The 13,245-nt window shown below is 36.4% G+C and overlaps 1 protein-coding gene across 5 annotated transcripts in view; it reads left to right on the top strand.

The window, feature by feature from the left end:
- LRCH2 (leucine rich repeats and calponin homology domain containing 2) overlaps positions 1-12,447 on the top strand; it is a 78,944-nt gene extending 66,497 nt beyond the window's left edge. For 3 of the 5 annotated variants that reach the window (XM_074278074.1, XM_074278071.1, XM_074278069.1), the window contains 7 exons: positions 3,151-3,195; positions 4,832-4,882; positions 6,583-6,640; positions 7,458-7,570; positions 7,773-7,910; positions 8,091-8,168; positions 12,120-12,447. In XM_074278074.1, the coding sequence (XP_074134175.1) occupies positions 3,151-3,195; positions 4,832-4,882; positions 6,583-6,640; positions 7,458-7,570; positions 7,773-7,910; positions 8,091-8,168; positions 12,120-12,239 (603 nt within the window). In that variant the 3' untranslated portion in view covers positions 12,240-12,447. The remainder of the gene's footprint in view (positions 1-3,150; positions 3,196-4,831; positions 4,883-6,582; positions 6,641-7,457; positions 7,571-7,772; positions 7,911-8,090; positions 8,169-12,119) is intronic. The other 2 variants (XM_074278072.1, XM_074278070.1) reach the window with 1 other exon arrangement.
- Positions 12,448-13,245: the final 798 nt, after the last annotated feature.

Raw genomic sequence — 13,245 nt, 5'->3', positions numbered from 1 at the left:
TGAAATTAGGGTTAATTGAGGGCTAGTGGCAGGTTCAGGGTACAGGAAGTCAAATGGAGCTCCCCTGCAACCCCTTTGGATTCGGCACAAGGATACAGAGTTAAATGAGGTCTAGTAGTGGCGCAAGAGTCCCCTGTAAAGGAATTTACAGGCCCGAAAACCTAGATTGATAAAAGAGGCTTATTATGGGGTTTGGAAGTAAAGTCTAGTTAATAAAAGGTGTTAGGTAAAGAGAGGAGGACACCAGAAGCTCAGGTGGACAGAGAGTTGACATGTTTCCACCCTCTGCAAAGAGATGATTCCAGCTTGGCTCTTTTATAAGGAGAGATTTAGCTAAAGGGGCCTATGGGTGGAGTCCCAGATTGGCCAGATTTCCCTGCTCTTCCTCTGGTTAAGTTACTGACCTTACCTTGATGCTTCTCAGGGAAGCTGGCTTACTTACAGTAGACCAAAACTGAACCCCAAACCTCAAAGGAACATGACAGCCCTGTACATAATCACCATCTGAGTTTTTTCCTAGTCAGGAAATTGTTAATCTGCTCATCATCTGGACCTTCCCAACTGGGTTATTATGTCTCTACCCCTCCTCAGTTCCTTCTTTCTAACTCATTTAAAACCGACATAGAAAGCACTTTACATTCTATAAACCCCTATTTGCTACTAGCTGTCCCTTTGAAAAAGCTTTTCATAAGGGAGCCAAATCTTTTTCCTTTTGAACATTTATTTTGAACTCAATAGAAAGACTCTGAACTACCTTTTCTTCACTAGGGTACTTTATAATGCAAATTCATCCCATGTTTACCTATTTTTTTTTATTTTTTTTAATTTTTTTATATCCAGAGGATTGTATTAACAACCACAACAACAAAAGGCTAGAATTTGAGACCTGTGCCTCAAAGGAATTTTCATACCAGTTAGGAAATTCCAAGCCTTGATGGTAGTGATTAGCATATGAAAGCCATTCCCAGCTCCCTGAAGCTTTTTTATTTTAGAGAAAACACTTCAGTGTGAGAATCTTTTTGGTCCCTTTAGCATTCCTCACCTATGATTTTACCCACAAAGTTATAATAAATCTGGCTTCTTGGAAGAGTCCAATTACTTCAGTGCTTGTAGCAAATTGGGATTGTAAATGGGTCCTTCTGTGGTGCTTTCCTAAGAACATAGCTGATGATAGTTTTTTTTTTTTTGTTTTGTTTTTGTTTTTTTAATAATAGCTTTATTTTCGAAATAAATGCAAAGATAATTTTCAACATTTACCCTTGCAAAACTTTGTATTCCATATTTTTTCTCCCTTCCCCCACCCTCTCCCCTAAATGGCAGGTAATCTAATATATGTTAAACATATGCAGTTTTTCCTATACATATTTCCACAAATATCATGCCACTTGAGAAAAATCAGATCAAAAAGGAAAAAAATGAGAAAGAATAAAACAAGCAAGCAAACAACAACAACAAAAAGGTGAAGATACTATGTTGTGATACACTCAGTTCCCATAATCCTTTCTCTCAGATGTTCTCTTACTTCTGTTCATCTTGTCCATTTTTTTCCCTGCAGTCCTAATTTGTACCTTTCCTGAAAAAGAGATCTGCTTGGCATAGGTCAATTTCAATCTGGATCTTATAGAAGATTATACTAGATTTTGGATTATTCAAGTCTTGATAATAAGGTTTTATTGTATTTTAAATATTGGCCAATTCATTCAGATTGGGTTTTGGGGGACATGTCCTGTGTCCTGAACTCTGATAGTTGTTTGGTGGAGTCACTGTTGCTGCCTTCTAGGACCTTGGCTTCTTGAGGAAAGAACCTGAAACAAAGAAAGAATAATGCAAAGCCCTATCTGTGATGTTGCCAAATTGGCTGTATTCAGCTGCTCCCAAGGGAGGGAACAGCCCATAGAGAAGGAAAGGGGAGAGCAGCATTGGCAGGGGCACACGAGAAACACTGAGCAGAGGCAGCAGCCTAGTTTGGAACAGTTGATGGATCATGGAAGGTGGAGGCCACAGCTTGAGCAGAGGTCCATAGTCTGGGAAAAATGAATTATATGATTAATTTGGAAGGAATTTGATTTTCTAGAAAGAAAAGAAGAAGATTCTGTGTTGCTTTAAGGTTTACAATATTATATTTGAGCCTCACAACAATTCATTGAGGTTGATATTGCAGGTATTATGAACCACATTTTTACAGATGAAGAAACTAAGGCTCAAAGAAGTTAAATGATTTGTTTGGACTTGTATATATACATTGTATTTAATTTATACTTTAACATATTTAACATGTATTGGTCAACCTGCCATCTGGGGGAAGGGGTGGAGGAAGGAGGGGAAAATTGGAACAAAAGGTTTGGCAATTGTCAATGCTGTAAAATTACCCAAGCATATATCTGGTAAATAAAAACTATAATTAATAATTTAAAAAAAGAATTATTGAATCAGTTTACAACTCCACCAACAAAATGAATGAATGAATAAATGAATGAATGAAAAAGAAGCTAAATGATTTGTTTATAACCACAGTAACCGTCTCAAATAGGATTTGACCCCAGGTCTTCATTATTATGAGTCTAGCCTTCTGATAAACCATGCTAGCTCTCTAGAACCTGCCACTGAACTGCAGAATGAATTGGTCATGGGAAAAGCTGGAATTAGGTAGATCACTTAAGAGAAAGGTATTACAGCCCTGCTGTAGTGAAGTTCTGAGATATGGTCATGGCCGTGTGAATGAAGGGGAAGATCCATATCTGAGAGAGAATTCCCAGAAGAACGGACAGGTCTAGGCCAGAAATTGGACCTGAGGGATGAAGAAAAGAGAGGAGTTGTGATTGAGTTCATGGTCTCAAGCTTAGGTAATGAAGACTGTTGATATGATTGATGCCAAAGGAAGCATTGGGTTGGTTTAAGAGACAGGTAGCCACTGAAAAATTAGTTTCAGAATTTCAGCTATTTTTATAACCCACCACACTTGACTGCTTGCACTTTGTGGAAGCACCAAAATATAAATAATTCTCTTGGTCATAAAATTTCAGTAGTCTGGAGAAAGTAAGAAGTATGAGTTCTGCGGTACTTTAATCTTCAAATTTTATTGAATTTGATTTGAATTGAATGGTCTGGTAGATGGGGAAAAATCACTTTTGCTTTCCAAATGTTTTGCAGTATAAATCCTCAAGGAAGAATTCAAGTGGAAATGAACATGAGGAGGTAAGAAGATAATTACCAATATTGGAATTATTTAGTCTTGCTGTCTCTTATCTCTCTAATGCTTATAGCCTCTTTCCTATCCCCTTTTTTCTTGTGGGGGCAAATTTGTGATGTGGAAAACTCCTGGTTTGATTACTTCCTTCACCTCTGTCCATAACTTAGTGTAGGAAGTCTCAACCTGGTCTGTAGATAAATTCAGGGGGTCCTGATACTTGGATGGAAAAAAATTACATTTATATTTACATTGACTTCTTGCTGAAATTCAGCATTTCCTTCCCTTATGACTATGTGGGAAACCCATTATTCTGCACTGAGGTCTGTAGGCTTCACAAGGTTGCCTAAAAGGCCTATGGCATCAGAAAGGTAAAGAATCTCTGACTTTGACTGCAGAGTCACCTTCACTGAAAGGTGAAGTGAATTTTTTCCATGGTCACACAGCTAGTATGTTCTGGCAACACTTGAACCCGGGTCATACTGACGAAGCTGTCTCCAGGTACCGCATTGCGTTGGCCGGCTCTGTGGACTTTTTAGTCCCTAATAAACATTTTTAACATCGATGGCACTCTGATTTATTTTATCATGTAACTTCATAATACACATTAGCCCAAACTGGAGAGTCCATCATATTGTCAATAGTGTTAGCAGCATGTGTTTTTTGTCACCTTCATATGTTAATTTTGAATTTTAGCCTTATCTTCCTTTATCTTCTAGACCATGATTTAAATCTCAGGTTCTCATTGATAAATCAAAAAGATAAGAAGCTGATTTATAAATCCTGAGACTTAAGTTGGCCTGTTCCCCACATTCTCATTGGCTAGAACCACAATGTAGTTAAAGTAACAGACAGACTTAAGAATAAACTCAAATAATAAATAGTTTGAATTCATAAGTGGTGACTGGGAGTAGGAGGGAGGGACACAAACAGATAGTTCATGTGACTGGGAATGCTGTTATTGCTGCCCCAAACTCTTGTGTTTAGGAAGTAGAACCAGAGATGGGAGAAGCCAGGAATTGGCCCAATAGTCAGATTTTACTTTTAGCAGCCTAGGCCCTGATTACTCCCTATGACCTCTCTGGAAAATTTTTTAGCAGGAGAAACAATGGATGATGTCGCCCTAAGCAGCCAGTCATGATTGTGGGAAAATGGTCCTGAGCTACCTGTGGGGAATAAAGCATCACTGCATGCTTTACATGCATCACAGGCCTTCTGTTCTTAGCAGTAAGGTTCACTTCAATACTGAACTGAGTGGTTCTAAGTTAGACAGGCCCAAAATGTAGGGAAGTTAACATTTTAGATGAGTGCTTGCTGAGCAATCCTGCTAACACAAGCCCGTTATTGGATATGCTCGGACGTCTGCTGGCCTTCCATAACTATCCCAGGACAAATGTGATATTCCATCATTGTCTGGCATCAGAAAGTAATCTTAGCAATGACTATTTTTCCACAGGCACATTTTAAAGAGTTCTCATATGTGGTGTTTAGAAGTGGTCCCCCACACATGACCTGTACTAGAAGAGAAATTTCAATGTCATATTTAGTTGTTTGAAGCAATTTTTAGTTTCTTGTATGTCTCCCTAGATCATCATTCACATGTTTTAATTTCTTCTGTTTCATATTTTTTATCTCTTATTTTAGCCAGACAGTGATAATGCTAATGTGTCCCCACAGTCTCCAGTATCATCTGAGGTACATGTTCTGTTTTTGTGTGTGTGTGTAAAAAAGAGAAAGAGATAGAGTAAGTATGTGTGTGTGTGCACATTCCCCCTCCTGCTCCTAACATCTTCACTCCATCATCATATTTTGTACACTCTCCTTGCTTAAAACTGTTTTGGTTGTTTTTTTCTTGGGGGGGTGGGTTGGTCCATGGGAAGTAATAGATATTTCCTTTGGCAAATACACTATAAGTCAGTGACACTACCTTTTATGTGCACATTCTCTTTTACTGAGGCCGGTCTTTGAGTTTGATACCCATGCATTATTATTGATATTTATTATTAAAGAACTTATATACATATTTACTACATAAAATAATGTACCACCTAAGTGACTTTTTCCAGTTCGTCATTATTTGCAAATAAATAATGACTTTTAAGGCTGAATTAGCATCCTTAAACTCACATTCTAATGGTTACTTCTCACTTGGACTTGTGTGAGCATTATACAGCTGTACCCAACCATACGTATAGAGTAAGGAGATGATCAGGAGGTAGCACAGCATGCTACTCTTCAAGTCAAGTCCCAGATCTGCTAATCTCTGTGTGGCTTGACCAAGGCCTTTTCTCTCTCTGTGTTCTCTCAGTATATTCTTCTGTTAAGTGAGAGGTTTGGACTGGATGGCCTCTGAACTTTTTCCCAGATCAAGTTCTAGATATCTGATTCTTCAGTTTTCTAGAGCAGTCAGAGATGAGCCAGATGAGCCACATTCACTGGATTAGGGTGTAGGCTTCTTCGCCTTGTTTCAATAAATGAGTATATTAATTTAAATATGTGTGCCTGAGAGGATTTTTTTTTTAACTTAAAAAAGGCAGCCTTTTTCTTTCTGTTATATTTGTTTCATTACTTAAGGTTTTAATATTTTACTAAAGATTTTCAATGCAATTGGGGGAATCATTGGGTAAATATGTATGGAGAAATAATATGCATAATTTTCAGAAAATTTTTAGATTTGGATCACTGACATAACATGTCTGGGATTCCACTCATTGATTCTGCATTTATTGCTGCATCAACATCTTTAGCATTGACTATCTGAGGAAGAGACTTCTCTTATGGAGGAGACTTGAATGTTTAAAAGTTAATGGAGAATTCTGAATGCTTCATGAACCGTTTATGTGTTCTACCTACCCGATGCATTTGTTACGATAATCAAATGAGATGTGCAGAGAAGGGCTTTGAAACATGAAGTTCACCCATAGGTCTGAGAATGGATTCATATTTGCCCTGCAGATCCTACTTGTGAGAATTTGAAAATTTGCCGAGCATAAGCTGCCACCCTCGTATAAATTCTTCACCTAGTAGATAATCAGTAAATGTTGCTGGCCAGTTAATATTTCTGTTGAATTGTTGTTGAGTCTCAATGCAGAGCTGACTTGATTTTTTTTCTTTTTAATTATTTCCCCAAATCCTATCTTTTATGATTATTGTTTCTGCCCTTTCTTCAAATTAAGTGTGATGAGATACACACGAAGACTTGTGTCTAGTAAGTTAGAAAATAAATAGTGATTGTTAAATGTTTTATCCACTTTGTTTGAAGCACAAATCTCTCCGATATAGAAGGGAATTACTTAGGGGGAGAATGAGTATGGCAAAAGAAGGGTGCAGATGTGAACAACTAGCTTGGTGATTGTGAAAGCCAATAGGTTATATCGGTTTGTTCTCATTTGTAGGATTATGACAGAACTGACAGTTATTCACACGGTCCATTTGGCTTGAAGCCTAGATCAGGTAAAATATGTTCTCTAAATTTAATGTCTCCGAGGTTATATGTAAACTCGAGTTTCCAGATGAAATGGCACTCAATCCATAGCTGTTAGCTATATGTAGTTTGTTTCTCCTCTCCTACAAAAGAGTTTTTTGTTATTATTATTTGTCTTTCCAGTTTCTCTTCTCCTTTTCTTTCTTCCAACTCTTCACCATCAAGCTCCCAAAGACTTCAGCTTTTTGTATTTGAGGTACTAGAGTCTTATTTCTATTCTACTGGGTCTGCTCTTAAAATGATCACTCCTGCCAACAGACCCAAACCTATCTAAAATGATAGTATGCCATTTTGGCAGCTTTCAAAAAGAGAGATTTTTTTTTGCATTTGGCAAGCCCAAAAGAAAATGTATCCAGGTGCCTTGGCGAGGTATTAAATCACAGTCCTTGTTTCTGAATAAGTATACTGATCTTCAAGAATAATAATTTCCTTTTGCTCTACAGAGAATAAAAGTCTGAATTATATTCAGTCAACATTTTTTAAAGCTAGGTAGTAAAATTCTAACAACTTAATTTCAGATCAGAACACATGCAGGGATCCAAAAACGCTTGCATGCTTGCTCTAGTTCTGTTCTCAGTTATGCAGACGAGTATGTTTTTACTCTGTTGTGTGAGTGTGTTTTAAAATGTTTTGATGTAGTGGTGAGGAAACTGAAACACACATGTCACTTAATTTTGCACAGATTCCTCTTTATTATGCCTCTTTCACCGATGTTTGGTCGGTGTTCTTCTCTTTCACCATTTTCACTGCCTTTGTTAAAAGTAAACAAATATTTGGTTTTCATAGCTTTCAGCCGTTCATCTCGCCAGGAATATGGGACAGCAGATCCTGGATTTACGATGAGAAGAAAGATGGAGCATTTAAGGGAGGAGAGGGAGCAAATACGACAACTTCGTAACGTGAGTTAAATTGCTAGTTTTGATTTGCTGTGCAGAAATGGAATCGTATTTCAATTGCTGATTGGGAAAATGAGATTAATTTTGCTTTCAAAGGAGTGCTCTTAAAATATATTGATTGTATAATGAATTGTAGTATAAGTACCAGTTGCTTTTAAAGATATGAACTATTTGCAACTCACATCCTGTCTCTTTTTTAAACTAGAATCTTGAATCGAGGTTAAAAGTAATTTTGCCTGATGATATTGGAGCAGCATTAATGGATGGAGTAGTTCTTTGCCATTTAGCCAATCATATAAGGCCACGCTCTGTAGCTAGTATTCATGTACCATCACCAGCAGTGGTAAGTGCCTTATGTACAGAATGAATTTTGTCAAGTAGCTTGTACATTTAGAAGTTCATTGCTCTGGAATAATAAACTTTAATACATTTAGTTTCTAGTTAGGCTCTTTTCTTTTATAAAGTTGATGATGACCTCTAGCTAAGGAATATTTAATGACTCATGAAATTTTTCTCTTTACAGCCTAAACTAAGCATGGCAAAATGTCGAAGAAATGTAGAAAACTTTCTTGATGCTTGTAAAAAACTGGGTGTCTCACAGGTAATAAGAAGTTGTTTTAAATGTTGTCCCTAAAGTCCTCTCATGCCCATTCACTGTAGTCCTCTTCTTGGTGTAAAGGTACCCATGGTATTCAAAGGCAGATCGTAATCCCTTGTGTGGGGCATCCTATCAAACTGGAAACGCCTGGCAGTGTATTTGAGGAGTAAGCCAGCTAAATCTGTACAGGTTCCTCATCAAAGAGTGGCCACAAAGTAGTATGTTTATTTATTTTGGCCACAAAACTTTTGTAGACAGTCTTTCTGAGGCTCAGAATGCTTGTGGTCTGTGTCATTGAAAGGTAATCACATCTTCTTGAAGTCCTGAAGGTTATGTGTAGGTACCTTCTCTTAATAACTTTTCTTGATTCCCAGGTTGAGTTTTGGCTGCTGTTTAAGTTAATGTGATCAGGCTTTTTCTGACCAACTTTAGAAGCTGTTACATTGCAGTGGATTTGACCAAATACCTGGTGACATAGGCCGGACAGCCATGAGCACTTGGGTCTTCCGTCGTTTTACTCCTCAGGAGACCTTGTTTCCTAATCCTTTGTAGGCCTATGGAAGAAGTCTGGGCTGGAGATTCAAGTCTGTGTAAACAGTCCTATCTAGTATATTACCTAGTTTATTTTCCTCATTCCTTGAAAACTTTAGTAGCAGTATGTGACCATTTCTGAACCAGTCTAACTTTTTACAATTAGCAGTGATTCTGCTCACCTTTCACAGTATCTTCACTACTCGCAAATGAAGGATTTAAAAATTAAAACACAACCATATCAAATTGTTCTTGTAAACACAGGTGCAATTGACTGAGTGTCAAAAGGCCTGACTGTATGCCTGGACCAGTAGACTAATAGATGTAAGTCAGGGGAACTGTCTGCCCATTGAAGTTTACAGAAAATGTGGGCCTTGGCTCTGAGTTTTGTGTCTTCAATGAAATTGAATTGGAAAGATCCCCCTTTTCTAAGAAAAGAGATGTAAATTTAAGTTATCATCATGTCTACATGTATAAAAATGTTTATAATGGCTCTCTTCACAGGGCAAAGGATTGGAAATTGAGGGGATTCTTATCACTTGGGTAATGACTAAATAAATTGTGGTGTATGATTGTCCTGAAATATTATTGTTCTGTGGAAAGTGATGAGCAGAATGCTCTTAGAAAAAAAAAAGTCTTCCAGGAACTCAAGCAAAGTGAAATGTACTGAGATACAAAGTAAAAGTGATATTCTGGAATGACCAGCTATAAATGACTTGGCTATTCTCAGCAGTACAATGATCTATGACTACTCTGAAGGACTTATAATGAAAAATCCTAGCAATATCCAGAGAAGAAACTTGTTGTGTCTGAATACAGATTGAATCATATCATAAAAAAAAAAAAGTTTTTTTCATGGCAACATTGAATCATAGCTCTAGAGTTAGAGAGGACTTCAGAGGCTGCCTGGTTCAATCTCTTCTTTTTACAGATGGGGAAGCACGGGTCCAGAGAGTTGCTTGCTCCAGATCACAGAGTACTATATAAATTAAGGATTTATGTACTCAGATCTTCTTGCCTCAGATTGAGTACACATTCCATAGAACTGTATTGTTCCCCAGTTTTTCAATTATTCTTAATTTTTAACTTTAAAATCTTTTTTCTAATATGTCCTATATATGATAAACTTGAAATTCTAAGAGTGGTAGCAAGAAATTTTGGTTTTTCTCTTCATTGCCTAATACCTATTTATGTATAAGATTTGTATTGTTTTAAAGATGCATTTCCTAATTTCTCAACAGAACATTTTTCTAACCCATTATTTTATTCTTTACTTTGTCCCTCTCTGCCATTTTTATTTTGATACTTTCATTTTCATTTTAAAACAAAGACCACCCAATTTATTTTGAAAACATTGGATTTTTCCTTAGCGATTCTTACTGAAAGAATTAATTTGAAAACATGAAAATGGTATATTTTATTTAACAAAATACTCTCAGTATGTTAAATGACAAATATATATTTTTAACTGGGTTAGGCTGGGCTGGAATATGCCTTTTGTAAATTCTTGTTTCTTATTTCAAGGTCAAAGATTTTTTTTTTAGCCTTTTATTTTTCCAAAATTCATGCAAAGATAATTTTCAGCATTTACCCTTGAAAAACCTTATGTTCCAAGTTTTTCTCCCTTGCTCCTCCCTCCCCTAGATAACACTTAATCCAATATATGTTAGATATGTGCAGTTCTTCTAAACATATTTCCACATTTATCATGCTGCACAAGAAAATCAGCTCAAAAGGGAAAAAATGAGAAAAAAATAAACAAGCAAGAAAACAGCAATAGAAACAAATACGGTGAAAATGCTGTGTTGTGATCTGTATTCAGTCGCCATAATCCTCTCTCTGGATGCAGATGGCCCTCTCCATCACATTGTCTTTTGGGGTTGATCTGAATTGCCTTATTGTTGAAAAGAGCCAGGTCATCAGAGTTGATCATCATATAATCTTGTTGTTGCTGTGTACAGTGTTCTTTTGGTTCTACTCATTTCACTCAGCATTAGTTCATGTAAGTCTCTCCAGGCCTTTCTGAAATCATCCTGCTGATCATTTTTTATAGAACAATAATATTCCATTACATTCACATGCCATAACTTATTCAGCCATTCCCTACTTGATGGGTATCCACTTAGTTTTCAGTTCCTTGCCACTACAAAAAAGGCTGCCACAGACATTTTTGTACATGTGGATCCTTTTCTCTTTTTTATGATCTCTTTGGGATACAGACCCATTAGACACACTGCTGGATCAAAGGGCATACACAGTTTTGTAGTCCTTTGGGCATAGTTCCAAAATGCTCTCCGGAATGGTTGGATCACTTCATAACTCCCTTAACAATGTGTTAGTGTCCCAGTTTTCCCACATCCCCTCCAACATTTATCATCTTTTTTGTCATATTAGCCAGTCTGAGAATTGTAAAGTGGTACTTCAGAGTTGTGTTAATTCTCACTTCTCTTTTCAATAGTAATTTAGAGTATTTTTTCATGTGACTAAAATGGCTTTAATTTCTTCATCTGAAAATTCTCTGTTCTTATCTTTTCACTATCATTTGGAGATGGCTTGTATTCTTATAAATTTGAGTCAAATCTCGATATATTTTAGAAGTAAAACCTTTATCAGAAACCTTGGGTGTAAAAATTTTTTTCCTCAGTTTTCTTCTTCCCTTCTAATCTTGGCTGGATTGGTTTTGTTTAAAACCTTTTAAATTTAATATAATCAATGTTATCCATTTTATATTTCATAATGTTCTCTAGTTCTTCTTTGACCATAAATTCCTTCCTTCTCCATAGATCTGAGAAGTACACTACCTAGCCCTTATTCTCCTAATTTGCTTATAGTATCATCCTTCATGTCTAAATCATGAACCCATTTCAACCTTATCTTGATATAGAGTGTTAGCTGTTGGTCTGTGCCTAGTTTCTGCCATACTATTTTCCAGTTTTCCCAGCGATAGTGAGTTCTTATCCCAGAAGCTGGGGTCTTTGGGTTTATCAAACTAACTACATTACTGTAGTCATTGACTATAGTCAAAGGGAACCTAACCTATTCCACCAATCCACTACTTTTATTCTTAGCCAGTACCAAATGTTTTTGATGAAAGTCAAAGATTTGTAAAGGAATTACTTAAGTTACTTAAAAGAGTAAACATGCCCAATACTTCCCAACACACATGTGTTAAGCTTTATTGATCATCATTTATCCGTTTTGTCATCATTTATTAAAGCCAGTTTCCTAATAATGTTTCATAGACAAAAGCCTTCACCGAGTCCGTTGTTTATATACTTTTTTCAGAAAAAGTAAATGGATCTTAAAACAAATGATCTCTTAATCAACCTATCACTCATTAATTCATACTGCTCTCTTGGTGAGTTACTGTATTACTCAAAAACCACCACTTAGAAATCATGACTTGTCCTTTTTGTTTTCCAGGAAAGACTCTGTTTGCCGCACCATATTTTGGAAGAAAGAGGCCTGGTGAAAGTTGGTGTCACAGTTCAGGCTCTCCTGGAGCTGCCCACTACTAAGGCATCTCAGCTGTCAGCAGCTTGACATAACTGGAAGCAATTATGCAAAAAATTCTAGTTTTATTTATTTATACTCATTTTAAGCACCTCAGCTTTCTGAATGAGAATGGCCAATCAAAAAGTTTTTGTCTAGAACAGTGTCTTTGTTTTATTATGTAGATAACATTGAAGTCAAATCAAAGCTTATGTAATTAAGCTCCTTTCAAAATGAGATTCACAAAGTTTCTCATGTACTCAAATTCTTTTTACTGAGTCAATCAATAATGCTTGGTTATTTTTTTGGAAAAACTAGATTATTGGTAAATCGAAAATGTGGCTTGCCTATTTTTGAAGCTCACCATAATGGTAGATATCAGATAAATGAATCCATTTTTACTACTAATTCCAAATAGTCTTATATTTGAGTTTTTAATTACACTCAAATATAATTCTCCAGTCTTTAGGGAGTAAAATACCTACACAGAACAAAGAGTCGGCAAAAAAGGCTTCTACTCCGATTCTTTTCGTCTGCTAGGTCGGTGCCAACACAGTTTCAGTTGTGCTGGAGACTGTTTACATGGGAAGTGCCTGTGTAATTGATGACTCTTAGAGTCTTAAACCTTTTTGGAATTTTTCTGTGTATGGATGTGTTCATTCGAACTTTGCTGATATTTTCCTAGTTTTCTGTCAGGCCAGTGATGGGTGAGGATTGAAATGCGCCTCACGATGTTTTATTGCACACTATTTTTTAGTTATTTCATGTTGTCAAAAAATAATGTGTGATTTATTTATACTATTTAATTTTACAAAACTTAATCATCTTTCAAAATGTATGATTACTTGAGTTGTATTTTATTTCATATTATAGTGAAACGAGGATACGTAGAATAGTGAGGTATTTGAGAACTAGGGAAATACTTATCATCAGCCATTTTTTAATACAGCTGCCAAAATCTCAGGTTTACATCTTCACTTTCACACTTGTAATCACATCCTTCCTGCCTTCATGTTACATCTGCATAGCAGCAGCAATCTCCATATAGAATTTAAAA

This window comes from Sminthopsis crassicaudata, chromosome X (assembly GCF_048593235.1).
Source record: "Sminthopsis crassicaudata isolate SCR6 chromosome X, ASM4859323v1, whole genome shotgun sequence".
Classification (NCBI taxonomy): domain Eukaryota; kingdom Metazoa; phylum Chordata; class Mammalia; order Dasyuromorphia; family Dasyuridae; genus Sminthopsis; species Sminthopsis crassicaudata.
This window is presented reverse-complemented; position numbering and strand designations above follow the sequence as displayed.